The following is a 15,054-nucleotide window of genomic DNA, read 5'->3' as shown; positions in this document are numbered from 1 at the left end:
CTACATATTATATTATGGTATGCATTAAAATCTTCCCATATCAGGATTCTGGTAAGCACAGGGTTCATTAGTCCATTGTATGACTCCATTATATGCAATTTACATAACCTATCTCATTTTTTGATATTTTAGATGCAGAATTAAGAAATGGTGCACTTCATTCTTATGTACAGAGCCTTAACTTATGAGATGATTTCTTTAGGATAAATTTAAATTCATAGTAATTGCCTTGTTAATCAAAAGATATACACATTTTAAAATAGTTTTAAAAACATATTGCCAAATTCACTCCTGAAAAGTTGTTTCCACTCACTCCCACCAAAACTGTATGGGAGAATCCATTTCTCCATACTCTCAGTAAACCTTGGTATTATTCCTTCTAATTCTTGCCAATTTGATTGGCAAAAAGTAAAAAGCATTTGACTCCCTTTATTTGCATTGAGTTTCAACATTGAAAAATATTGTGAACTAGTCAGGCAAATTAGCTGATTAGTTTTGCAGACTCTAATGTATACTAAACCAATGAAGAGATATAACGATGAAGAACGAGGTTCTGATTTCTATTTTTAATTTGCTGTTTTTGGTTTGCTGCAGAAACATAGACTTTTTATGGAGTGGAAGACATGGATACACAAGGTTGGATTTTTTTTTTTTTTTTTTTTTTTTTTGCGGTACATGGGCCTCTCACTGTTGTGGCCTCTCCCATTGCGGAGCACAGGCTCCGGATGCGCTGGCTCAGCAGCCACGGCCCACGGGCCCAGCCGCTCCGCGGCATGTGGGATCCTCCCGGACCGGGGCACAAACCCGTGTCCCCTGCATCAGCAGGCGGACTCCCAACCACTTGCGCCACCAGGGAAGCCCCCCGAGGTTGGATTTTTGATAGTGGAAAAAGATTTGGGGAAGATCTACAAATGATGAAACTTTTACTATAAATGCCATGATATATAAAAATTACAGAATATTTTTATTATTATCTAAATTCCATACCACCTGTAGATTTTAATAAAGAAAAGATTTTTAGGAATTCTGGTTAAAAATAAAGATAGTCTCTACTTATTCCAAATGTTGCTCTTACAATACCTGTGAATGATTTCTTCAAGTGATAGTGCTTTTTTGCTTTTTTCTCTCCTAAGGAAAAACTGGTCTACTTCCTGGATTGTTCTTTCTAGTCGAAAAATTGAATTTTACAAAGAATCCAAGCAGCAGGCTCTGTCTAATATGGTGGGTAGTTCTCTGTTTCTACTATTATCATGTTTACAGAAATATCATTGAATTAAAAGTTTGGTTTCATCAGAAATCACACTAAAGCCTCCAAGCTATCAACATCTGAAAGCAGATGGAGGAAAATGACTCAATAAACTTCTAATCAGATGAAGGGAAAATAGAACTTAGTGTTTGTTTTATTAAGTGGTGCATTTGGAGAATAGTCACAAAATGAGATGAATGGCAAGCAGATCTCTAGTAATGGGAAGGTAACACTTTAAATTAAGGTGCCATTTATAAATGCTTTATTCTTATTTATGAAATGATCACTAAATGCAGCTACTTGCTCAAATAATGTAGTATAAAGTATGTTATAAAATGCATTAGTAATAAATACTTAACAGATGAGACTATGGAAAGCTGTTTTAAAGAATATTATAAGGCATAAATCGTATTAAACCATGTATGTGCATCTTTAATACATGAATTTAAGTTGTTATCTAGCATGCTATAAAGTGCTTCACACATTAATAAATAATAATAAACTGTTTATAAATGGCACCTTAATATAGGGTGTTACCAATGAGGAAACACTCTAAGTTAACAAAGTGATTTTTTATCTTAGTCTAACTGTGACATTCACTACATCCAGCTAACCTTTCTGAACAGTTCTATGACTCCATCTAATGGAACTAATACAATTTCTGTATCCAGTAGTTATTACAAAGTGAAATTTGTAGGGCTTATTGATTTGTACCTGGAGGAGGGCCTCATATATGCCCACAGAGATTTGACAGTGATAGTAGGGGCAATTCTGAGCTAGTTACTGGGGCCATTCAAGCTCAAAACCTTGCTGCCCGAACACCAGAGCTGCCACACGATGTTGGAGACAGTGGGCAAGCAGCATATCTGACAGCCTCCTGAGTAGGAAGGACTCCGGGCAGGAACCAACCTGCCATACCCCAGCGGCCTGATGAGCAGCAGGGAAAAGGTGTCTCCTGTCAGGAATTAACCACAATGAACTAATTTGTATTTGGCATGTAATAAAACGATGGAAGGTTCTTTGCTTTCCAGCCACTAGTCATGTTTGCTATGTAATCCTCTTTAAATAGAAAATCATTTGCTAAGAGATTTTTTTTTTAAAGGAGATTTTAGTAAGAACAAAAGGTAGCATTTGGCTTGCTCCTGATAATTGCAATAGCCTTTATCCCCAAGTAGCTTGCTGATTTTGGAGTCTCAGTGCAGTCCAATCTGTAAACTAATTATGAATAAATTAAAAATATATCTCAGTCCTTTGTATTTTTAATTTAAACTGCCTCAGAAATTTGTTTTAGGGTTTGGTTTTGTTTTTATTTTTTGGCTACAGTAATGTTGAGATAATCTTTTTAAGAAAAATAAGGTATCCCTAAAGGCTAGGTACAAAACAACTCCCATCCACCCACGGGTTCTTTGTCTTCCCTTTGGATGAGTTCTAAAGGGGAAATCAGGAAGGGAGGAAAGTCACTTGCCTTGCTGAATTTGACTGCTGAGAAGATGATCTTCATCCTGCTGGGTGAGAAGAATTCCATTGGAGCAGAGATTATGTGAATGTGCTGGGATAATGGGAGAGATTAGATTCCAAGTTAAAGCATTTGGTTTATTTTTATTTTATTATTTTAATCTCCTCATACCAGGAGATAGTTATCAAATGCTTAATTTTGTACAGGTGGAAGAAAACTCCCCCTTACTGTAGGCAAACCTTGCAAGTCAGCTCACTAATTGCATGCCTCTAGTTCAAGCTTCAGAACTGTTGTAAATTGACAATAGATTTCACTTTTAGAGGAAATTTGTTAACCCCCCCCCCTTTTTTTTAGCAGTCCCTATTTATTACTTCTAGTCCCATTTTCAGTGCTCTTATGGTTTCTCCCAGACACTCACTGTCTTCAAAGCAAATCCTGGGCAGGAACTAACTGTGTTTTGTGGTAATAGGGGAAAGAATTACAGATTCCTGTTTGTACTGCATGAATTGTCTTGCTAGTCAAGTTATTGGATACATTTCTAACCGAATATTAAAGGCCTGGTGGGATAGCCCACATTTACCAATTCCAGTCTCAGAGAAATGATATAATGATTACCAGGCCTTGATTAAAGATACTGTGGTTTTATTTTGAAAGAGATTTATGCTCAAGTTTCTGAATTTCTCTTGTGCCCCCTTACACATGTCCTGGTATTACTGTTCATTGTACTTCTGGGAAAGTCTGTCCTTTTCTCCAAGGGGGTCTGTAGAAGCTGCCTAAGTGAGTGCAAAACGTAGTTTAAAAGAGTAAATCTGTACAGGAATGATCTTTGAATGTTAATGCAGTGGTGAGACAAAGCAGCAAAGTAGCTAGGAGAAGGGCTTTGAAGTTCAACCATAGGGAGCTTTATTCTAGTGTTGCCACTTAGGAGCTGACAAACTTATTCAACTCCTTTGAGCTTCAGAATCCTCATCTGTAAAGTGGAGATAGTAATATTTGCCAAGAGAATTAGTAAGGAATAAAATTAGTTAATAAAATAAATAAAAATATGCATAGTAGCCATAAACTAATTATTATATTCTAATATACTCCATTAAAATATAAATATACTATATTCTATAGTACATAATATAGGGTATAATATAATTATAACTTACCATCATACTATCTTAGTTTTGCACTTGAATTGATTCACACATGCGTAGAAGAAAAGGTATATTAATTCAAGAAATACCAGCGTGTACTGTCTCCAAAAAAAGAAATATGTATCCATAGGCAGCATAAAATATTGTGTCTGAGCACTGAATAATTCTGAAAATGAAGCCATTTCTCCATTTGGGGTTCTAGATGTAATATCCTGCTTGTCCATATATATTTTCCTGGGGCCCTCATCTTCCTCCATTGTTTCTTAACCTTACTGCTTTCACATTTAATACAGAATGTCACACAGTGTTGTGCCTGATCCCACATTCCATGTTTGGCTATATTTCTTTCTCACTGAAATTCTTTCAGTTCATAACCAAGTCACATTTTTATCAAAAGCAGCCTCCCCCTGAAAAGAAACACAGTCACTTTGCTGGTGTGTGTAAATCAGAGATTCATAGGCTCTGGGTCCTCAGTGACCTATTCAAGTAAAAGGAGGACTGACCTATTCTGTTTTTCTTTTTTAATGACATTAAAGAGTAAAGTACTGCCTACTACTACTGTCACTTTCTAACAGAAAGGACATTGTATAATACCCCAATCCTAAATCTAGGTGGGATAAAACCTCAAAATTAAAGACAGTCTTTACCAAGAGAGGAAACCGTCTCCCTCCTACGTCTACATACATTGTCTCTGTTTTGTTCACTTCACCTCAGACCAGAGAAAGTTTGGTCCGGACTGGCTGGCCCTCCTGTGAAAAGGAGCATTGGAAAACCAGTGGTGTCCTTAGTTCCGGATTTTCTGGATTATAAAGGAAAGGACAGTGTTCTTATTCTGTATTCTGATTTGTAGCTCACTTTAAAATTTTGAAATATTGTCACTGGAAAATAATGCAGAAACCATTTTTAGTAAAATGTATAAAACATGTATGTATATTTTAACAGTTATAATCAAACTTCTACATAACCACCACCTAGGGCAAGATGCACACCCTGCCAGCCCTCCAGAAGCCCCACCCCTGCCTATTGTCTGTATGTCATCACAGCCTCTTCCCTTGCCACAGACTTAAATGGCATTTTAGTCATTATTTTATCACCCTTTATTATTTTCCCACCTATATCTATAGCCCTTAAAAATATAGTATACTTTGTCTGCTTTTGAATTTATAAAATGGAATCACAGCATGTGTTTCTTTTGTTTCTTGCTTCTTTCTCTAAATATCAATATGTTTTGCTTTTTCCTTCCTTTCATTTTGTTTTAATCATTTCATATTTTTCTTTACTGTTTTAGGAGTGATACACTTGGTGTTCTGTTACTGACTTGCCTAGAATTATAACTTATTGAAGACTAAAGCTATTCAAATATTACTTTAGAATAGTTTTAATTCACTTATCACCTTTCCAATGTATATGCTATTTCTGTCAGTATTTTAATTCTTTCTTTTCTTTTTTAACACCACTAGACATTATTTATTCTCTTTTATAGAATCAATATTGATTTTTATTTGCCCAATATTTGCCATGTTCCTTGTTATTTATATATTCCTGTATCTTAGACCTTCCTTCTAGGATTATTTTTTCTTCTGTTTCAAGTACATTCTGAGAAATTCCTGTAGTAAGGGTCTTGTCATGACAATCTGTCTCAGCATCTGCTTGTTTCAAATGTCCCTATTTCTCCATCATTTTGGAAATATATATTCTCTCTGGATATAGAATTCTGAGTTGGCAGTAATACTCTTTTGGCACATCAAAGATATCATTCCACTGTTTTCTGTCATCCATTATTGTTATCAAGAAGTTACCTGTTAATCTAACCACTGTTCTTTGGTCCCTCATAATATTTTCTCATTACCTTTGTGTTTCCACTGTTTCACTGTGATGCATCCAGGTGTCAATATCTTTTTATTTTCCCTACCTGGATTGTTGGGCCTCTTGAAATTGATTATAACTGTCATTAATGTATTTTAGAAATTTCCAAGCTATTATCTTCTCAAATGTAGCTTCTTTTACACTTTCTCTCTTATTTTATTCTAAGCCCCTAGTTAAACCTATGTTAAGTTTTCTCACTCTATCCTCCACATGTTTTATATTCTTCTTTCTTTCTGAACTGCATTCCAAATAACTTACCTTGATTTATCTTCTAATTCTTTAACTCAGTCTCCCTTTGTGATAAACATTATTTTTATTTCAATTATTATAATTTTTATTTCTAGAAGTTTTTTTCTTTTTTAAATTTACTATGTCATTTGTTACAGGTTTTTTTTCTGAATGTTAAAGACTCTCTTTTATTTTGTGAAAATTAGAAAGTGTAGTTTTTTTATATTCTGTGTCTTGTGATTCTAGCATCTGAAGTCTACATCAGTCTGCTTCTACTGGTTCTCACTCATGTTGCTTTGTTTCCTTGTGTGTCTGCTTATCTTTGACTGTGTGCTAATCATTGTTATTGAAATATCATGGGAGGTTCTCTGAGGCCTGGAATAAATGTGTCCTACTCCAGAGTGTTTTGTATTTTTCTAAATTGTCTGGGGGCACTTCCAGTGAGTGATTAGATCAATCTAAGTTAACAGTTTAAAATCTTTGAGTTATGTGTACATAAAAGGAGGGCTACAGCTGTGCTACACTTTATCAGGGACAAAATTACTGTTCACTCCTTCTTCTCTTAACATTGTTCATCTACAAAGGCAGTCTTCTTTATAATCCCTTGGGATTGGAGAAAGGGAACAAGTTTAATATTGGTTCTCCTTTATCCTTTTATAATGCCCTCAGGAAAGGTGCAGTTATTTTGATTTGATATTCTACTTTTCTCTGTGGGTTCAGATTCTCACCTCCAAAAAATATTTACCCTGGATGTTCCCACTATTTTTTCAGCCTTTCAATTCTTTTAAGGTTAATTTTAAAAAGAAATATTTTATCCAGCATTTTTCATTGTTTGCAGTGGGAGAGTTGATCCAAATAGCATAGTTTCTCATTACAATCTACCTCACTTTCATTTAAATATGCATTTGGTTAATCAAGTTAGTGCTATTTATATAAGCCTTGGTGGGAAAAGACTTCATAAGAATATGTATTGAAATCCTACAATGAACAGCTTGCTCGTTAGGGCTACATATAAGGCATAGAGATATAATCAAGATATAGTCTTTGCTTTATAGCATCTCTGCCAAAAAATAGGATGAGATGAAATAAGAAACATAGGAGAGTGTTTTCTTTGTTTTGTTTTTTTTTAACATTTAAAGGAGGGACAGCTCACATCTGTGAAAGATTTGAATTAGGCCTTGAAGGATGGTTATAATTTCAATATGTGGAGATTTGTGGGCAGGGAAAATTCCAGTGGAGTAAAAAAATATGAACAATGGCATGAAACTGAAAATGGGCAAGGTCTGTGTGCTAAAAAGAGAAATGAATTTTTTACTTCGGTTGGAAAATAGGATAAAAGAAAAGGATTGAGAAGAATGCCATGGAGTGAGATTTGCTACCAGGGGCAACTCTTTAATAAGGTGTGTCAGTATTCTCCAGACATCTTCACCCTAGAATAATCTCTCATGGCTCTTCTTTTAGCAACTACATACTGAACAGCAGTATGACCCAGGTGTTGCTTGTCTTAAAATGACCAGTACTATCACAGGGAAAAGGCAAGAAAGGAGATGTTTCTTCTAACTTCAACTCATTTAGTCCAAGAGCAAAAACGTTTGCCTCAAAAGCAGCTACAGTATTATTTGATTCATCTAATGGCAGAGAAGTCCTAAAGAAACAAGAGTTGTCAGTTTGATTTATCCTCTGAGGCCTTGAATCATACCCCTTGCATTTTTCAGGTACACTTACCTATTTCAGTACCAGCATAGTATTTCAATTGGTTCCAGCAGTTCACTTGCAACTTTCCTCCTGTGTATGGGCTGTACTTTGTGATTTTAGAGCATCTAATTGATAATGAGTAGACCCTGGACTATAGCTATGGGATGTGGCAAATATGCACTCCTGGTTAAAAAAAACAAAATTGATGGATTGCCTCATGGGGAAGAAGCTGTGTAATTTAGAGAACCCATTCATTTATTTATTTTATGAACTATTAACAACTCCTAACAGGTGTCACACAATGTGTTGTTAAACCCTGGAGATATCCAGATGAATAATATATGATCCCTGCTGTCAAGGTGCTTATAGTCCAGTAGGGAAAACAGAATCATATGTAGGTTTATTATAATAGAACATGACTAACATGATAAAGATATATAAGAAAACACGCTGGGGAACCATAGGTCTAGCTACAGGTAGCTCTTTCCCAAGGAAATTGTTGTTGCAAGTAATGGTCAGCTTATGTATTTCTCCATTAGTTCATTCTGGAAATATCACTTAGGGTCCTTGATATTAAGCCACTATGCTAGGTATTAGGAAAGACACAAAAATGAAACAAACTCAGATCTGTCACTTGAGGGTCTAGAAACACATAGAAAGCATGCCCATAAATCAAGTAATTGTAGTGAAGAAGTAGACATTGATAGTTACTCCAAAATGGCATGAACAGAGACATGGCTTAGTTTCATGGTGACTAAGAGGAGAGAGATATGGCTCCCACCTGCAAAGGATTCTAAATATATCCGTTAGAGGAAGTGACATTTGAGGAAGTTTTTGAAGGCTGACTAGGATTTCATTGCAGAAATGGGGGGAAAAGACACTTTACATGGAAAGAAGGGAGTAAGCAATGATAAAATGTGGGAAATTAATTCCTTAATTTATTTGTTTATTTTCCAGATATTATCAATCGCTTGCCTTGCTCCACATACTGTGCTAGTCATCGCTCTTAAAAATGTTTCTTGGTGGTTCCCTGAGTCCTAGGGTGTATATGCCCCAGTCCAGACTATTTTGTGTTTCTTCTGTAAGTTGTCTGGATGCACTGCCAGTGAGGGATTGCCTCAAAAAAAGTTGAGGAACAGTGTTGTAGGACAGCAAGCACTCTAACTTGGTTAGAAAGTCAGTGTGGAATCAGCTCATGAAAGACCTTGAACAGGATTGTGGGAGGAGATGATTTCTTTCTGTAGGCACTATGGAGCCCTTTATAGTTTATACTACATATGCTCAAATTAAGAGAGATTCAGAGTTTTCAGAGACAGTTTGGGGAGTTAAGATATATTTTTCCTACAGTTAAAAAAATGAAGATAGGACTTGTTAAATTATCTGAAAAACCTCTTCTAAAAATATATGGAAATAGATGAGAGTAATAACACCTGTGCTCTTATTGACAAAGATAATAGCAAAACGGCTAAGTCTGTCATCATTATGGCCCCATGCATTTAGTAAATCACAGGGCATCTTCTTACTCAGAATATATATTAATATTCTCCTATGACCGGATCTTTTAGCAGCATGGTCATTGCTAAAGAAGTCCTAGTGCAAAGAAAGCAAGCAGGGTAATTCATCTAGGAAGAACTAAAAAATATGCTGTGCCCAAAACATGGGTGTATCAGCACATTAGTGAGCACCAGTAGCAACCTGGAGGTGTTTTCATGTGATTCCAGAATATATGTTCAGTGTGGTACCCTACTGAGATAAATGCATCATGCAAAGTCTGTTTCTGATTAGGAAATTTCTTGTCTCCACATCCACCAAAAATCAGACCAAGTGGACCTTACTTCCTTTTTTTTTTTTTTTTTTTTTTTTTTTTGCTGTACGCGGGCCTCTCACTGCTGTGGCCTCTCCCATTGCGGAGCACAGGCTCCGGACGCGCAGGCCCAGCGGCCATGGCTCACGGGCCCAGCCGCTCCGCGGCATGTGGGATCCTCCCAGACTGGGGCACGAACCCGTGTCCCCTGCATCGGCAGGCGGACTCTCAACCACTGCGCCACCAGGGCTTACTTCCTTTTATATTTATCTCGTGGTACTCAGAAAACTTAGTGTCACTTTTGACATAAATTCAGAAGCATTATAAACATTTTAGGGACTATTTCTCCCCTCAAACCATATAGTTCTAAAGCCAGTATGTTTGATATGGAGCCTAAATGTTGTTTGTGTATGTAACTGAGATTTTTTGGGCTACTTTTATGTTTTTTAATTTACATTGTACTAATACTTCTAATCAGAGGCAAACACTGGCAAATTACTTCTAATGACAGAAAACTCTTCCAAGGCATTTAATAAACTATTAACTTTTTTAGACCACTCATTCAGCCATAACCTTGAAAGCAAAAAAAGAGTAATATAAAAGACTTCATTAAAATAATTTGTTTACTTTTTCTTAATATCGTTTACTTCCAGTGCAAATAATGAGCACAAGCATTAATTAAATAATGCAGTATATTTAATGTTCATTCACTGTAGCATGACTTTAATAATAAAATGGACTTATTTATGGGAGTAAAATGATGTGATTTAGCAAAAAAAGATGAAAATAGTTTCAATCAGAAAGCTATTCATGAATTATTGAGTAATCTGTATAAAATGAATATGGAATGATTTTATCTTTGTAAAGTGAGTGTTCAAAAAGATCATAAAAATGGAGATGCTCAAAAAGATCAAAAAGATCATAAAAATGGAGGTGCAAACAATAGATCTACCAACCTTAGCCTAACGAAGGCATTTTAAATTCTCACAATAATAGTGCTCTGGTGGAGTCAGCATGGTTAATATTGGGGCAGGTTATTAGTACAGCCATAGATTGCACTATCATACGGTCTCAACATAATTTAAAAATTAAAAGAAAAAGAAGAAACAGTCCAAAATCTGGAGGATGACAGGTTGAGATCAAAGAAAGGAAGGAAAAAATGAAAAATGAATTCTAGTGTTTTATTAACACAAACTTTGTAAGGAAAAAAATGAAATCAAGTGATTGATATTAATATAAATGAAGCCATGTTCTCTGGTTATAATTTTCTCAAGATTTGGCCATTAACCACAATAAATTCTGTATCATACATAATTTTTAATAACCACAAAAATATGAAATTGATAGGATGCTTTATAAATGGGTAATAGCTTACTGTCCAATAAACCTCACCTTAGGCTCTTTCCGAAAACTATTTTAATTATGAAGCTTGACTCTCTGTGGTTTATCATTTTGGTCAATGTAATACATCTGATTTAGAGCTTATATTTCTCTAAGCTAAAAGGGACTTTTACTCCACAGTGCATTTTTAAATTTACTGAATATATGTATTTATTCTTCCTTTAAAAGTCACTACTAAATTGAAATGCTCTGGGAAGCAGTATACCATATTAGGTAGTAATAGGGGCTTCTAAGTCACACAACCTGGGTTAGGAATCCCAGGTTCACATTTTATTTGTTGCTACAATTCTTTGATGTCTCAGTTGCAGTATGGGGTTAATAAGAGTACCTACCTCATAGAGCTATCGTGAGTTGTGTGAGAAAATTGATGTAGCAAGCCTGACACACAGCAAAGATAAAAATATTAGTTATATTTATTATTGGTATTATTGGTATTATTATTAGATGAAGCAATTGAGTATAGTGGTTAAGAGAACAGACTTTGGAAGCAGAATTGGATTCAAATGCACAAACTCACTTAATGACAGTGTACTTCAAAATCCTTGTCTTAGTTTTCTTAACAATAATATCAAGATTTTTCAGGTAAAGAAACACTACCTGCTGTCCAAGTACAATTCAAAATGCCTTCAGAACCTCATTTCTTACTCACACCATAGACCAAAACAGATACTCCTGGTCAGCTTTCTGCTACATTGTGCTTCTCCCATCTTTTGGTTCTGTCATCCCCTAGTGGCAGATGAAGGAAACGTTAAGAGAGCATAGGAAAATCTGCATGCTCTTTAAAAGCTGTGAGCTCAGAGGTGTCTCACATTGTTCTTGTTCACATTCCAGTGATGAGAATGGGTAATGTGGCCACAGGTTGGTGTAAAGGGGGATAGAAAAAAATGGAGCCTTTGGCTGGTGAGCTGTTGGGTTGGCCAAAAAGTTCTTTTGGGTTTTCCTGTAACATCTTATGGAAAAACCAGAATGAACTTTTTGGCCAACCCAATACTTTCCAGTGACAACTCTAGACTCCTGAAGAGAGAGCCCTGCACACATTTTGGTGGAGAGCTATGCCTCCCTGACACAGGAGAGTAACAACAATTGTCTCAGTCCTGATTCCCTAGAAAACAAAGCCCAAATTAAGCATCCATGCTTTATTTGGGAGGCATGAGCCCAGGACACAGAGAGTGAAGTAAAAAGGAAGTGAGGCAGGAGATGATATGAAATAGAAGAGAGGATGTGTTATCATGCTGGCTACTACTCTACAGTGAGCCTCAGAGACACACAGAACCACTGGGCAGGTGCACCACTTGACTTGCAAAAAAGCTGCAAATAAACTGGAGAAAGCATGAAGCAGTCTGTAGGAGGAAGGGATGGAGGTAGGAGAAGGAATATATCGACCTATTTCTTCCCATTTCTTGCTTCCTTTTGGTTAAAATTTATCAACCGGAGTATTTTCTCCCTGTATTATGTGGATCCTGGGCACACCTTTGGATGGCTATGCAGAAGTTCAGATCCTACACCCTGTAAAATAGTATTTTATCCAAATCTGGATGTGGTAGGGATCTAAAAGCCAGTCTGCACCTTGACAACCAGGAGAGCCTTGCATTCCAAGAAGGTGTCTGGTCGTCCACAGGAAGTGGGACCATATGGGCCCAAGCATCACTGGTCATCTACAGGGACAACTGAGGCAGACTAAAAGAATGAGGGTCTAAGGAGGGAATCTGAGGACGTGTCTGAGGCATCAAAAATGTGCCCAAATTGCTCACATTGCAGAATTAAATAGTTTTTATATAGTGTAAATTTAAGGCAATATAAGCATGCAACAAACATAGATTAAATAGAAGCTATTATATTTATTTTAGCAAGATTTTGATTCAGGAATAAATGCAATAAATTCTTAAAAAGGGGAGAATACTTTCTCCTCAACAAACAAACAAACAAACACATAACATTCTAGTGCCCCAAATCACTAACAAGGCTTTGCTTTTCTGAAAATCTGGTTTGATTTGGTCTTGTAATATACTGAGAAATTTCAGTGGAGAAACAATTTCAGTTATTATTAACACCATTTATATTCATATACATAAAACCCACATCTTACAATCAAAGTATCTTCTTCTGTGTTGACAGCGGCCATACTTTAGACATTAATAAGATCAGGTATCCATTCAGCACTCTTTCCTAAATCATTTTGCCCAAATGAGAATTTATAAGTGAGTTTTATCCTCCTCCATGACTGATTTTCCAGAATCAAAACCAGTTATGTGATAAAACTTAATTCTTCTAAACAGATTTTGTGTTTCATGTTTCAGACTGATAAGGACAATCTGAGTCTATATTCTGGAATAGCAATTAATCCAAAATAAAAAATGGTAGCTAATAAACTGTTTCATAAAATCTGAGCCTTGACTTTTTTTCAACCACATCTAGTAATAAGGGTATGAGAATGAGTGGCCCAGTGATTTGTTGCCCACACACATGGCCAGTCTTCATCATGGAAAATGCCATCAAGCAAAAGAGCATCTGGCCTTTGATATTTTCTTAATATACATTAAAAGCCCCCAAATATCCCATAAAGAAAAATGGGAAACTTAATCCCAAAGGTTTAATCTAAGTCAGAGAAAAATATATTATGGAGAGACTACCCTGTCAGCTATTATTGAGAAATGGTAAAGATGGACTAAGAGAATAATAAAAATCAGAAGTGGACAAGACCTAAGATCAATTTTTAATGACTTCACATTTCTCCACCAAAGAGGCTTTTATGTTTTATTGTCCAGAAGCAGTAACTTTTAAATAATTCTATTTAAATATTTTAAAATCAGTCATTTATATTTTAAGTTTACCCAGAATAGATATATGTCTACTCTTAGGCTTAAGTTTATATTTAGTCAATTTTTAAAAGTATATTTTTATAATGATGTACAATGTGATACATTGGCATCATGTAGTTCAGCAGACTTTTTCATGTGTTTTATAGCTGTAGAATCAGAAATACGTTTTCTATTAAAGGATTCTTTAATTTCAGATGGAATAAAATCTTGACTCTCTTCCAAATAAATTCTACAACTTTTCTCAACTACTTATTCAAATATTTAACAACACTTAAACACTGATAATTTTCCCTTCTACTAAAGCCTAGTCCCTAAAGTTGTCCTTCAAGCCTAGGTCTTTCTGCTTTAACTTTGTAAAAATAAACAATTGATTAGGATCATTTATACATAGTCCTTCATTTACTTATCTTAGTTTTCTTGAGGCTAATATTTTTATTTGCTTGACTTTTACCAAAATCACTTTAGCTTTTTCTGACATACTTTTAAGTTCACCCCAAATCTCTATTATTTGCTTCAATTTTGCCATAAGATCAGTTCCTATTAAAGGTCAGTAGAAATGGGAATGCAGTGATTTTTATGTCCTAAATATTTCTCATTTTTTAAACTATAACTCTGAGCTGTATTTTTTAATTTTATTTATTAATTGATTGGAATGAATCCGGAAATTTTCTATTGCAATTTTCCATCCAGTTCATAAATCCATTCAAAGGTTAACAAACTTCTGTTGAGCGCTTACTTTGGGCTACTTTGCTAAATTTGGGGAAAATAAAGACCGATAAGACAAACCCAGCTTGTTCTCTGATTGTATAGCTGGGGGAAAGAGACATATCAAAAAGTAGTTGCAATGTGTGAATAACAAAACAAATTGTAAAAAAAAAAATGTTTTTCAGAGTAGGGGAAATGGTAAGAAGAGTGACTGTGCCTGCAGAGGTGAAGGAGGAGAGCCTCGTGGAAATTATTTTGGAGTTACATCATGAAAATGAGCAGGATTGGGGCAGATGGCAGGCAAGGAGAGTGGATGAAGAGAGAAATAACTGTGTTTCAGATGAAAAGGGTACATGCATACTCAGATCCCCAAAATATAGAGTTGTGAAAGCATGTAGCATTTTGGAAGCTGCCTTGAATTCAGCATTGCTGGCGTGTAGGAAAAAAGAGGGATGAATGGAACTGAGAAGGTGGTTGGGGGATGATGAAAAGAAGCCTGTATACTAAGGGGTTTGTACATTATCTTGTAGATAACAAGTTTTCTAGGAGGAATATTGTGAGATTTGTATTTTAGGAAAAAAATTCAAAATGTGGAGAATGAATTGAAATGGTTTTTACTGAGTTCAGAGGAAACGGGAAGGAGAGAAATTCAGATGAGAGAAAATAAGAACTTAAAAGAGATTGTGATCTTG

At 35.6% G+C, this 15,054-nt stretch overlaps 1 protein-coding gene across 2 annotated transcripts in view; it reads left to right on the top strand.

Moving 5' to 3' along the window:
* The window catches only part of ARHGAP15 (Rho GTPase activating protein 15), a 618,549-nt gene that overhangs the window by 102,944 nt on the left and 500,551 nt on the right, over positions 1 to 15,054 (top strand). For both annotated transcript variants that reach the window (XM_081242631.1, XM_081242630.1), the window contains exon 5: positions 1,134 to 1,221. In XM_081242631.1, coding sequence (XP_081098757.1) covers positions 1,134 to 1,221 — 88 coding nt within the window. The remainder of the gene's footprint in view (positions 1 to 1,133; positions 1,222 to 15,054) is intronic.

The sequence above is a fragment of the Mesoplodon bidens genome (genome assembly GCF_964165515.1).
Source record: "Mesoplodon bidens genome assembly, chromosome: 8".
Taxonomy (NCBI): domain Eukaryota; kingdom Metazoa; phylum Chordata; class Mammalia; order Artiodactyla; family Ziphiidae; genus Mesoplodon; species Mesoplodon bidens.
Note: the sequence above shows the minus strand (reverse complement) of the source record. Positions and strands in the feature narration are given on the sequence as shown.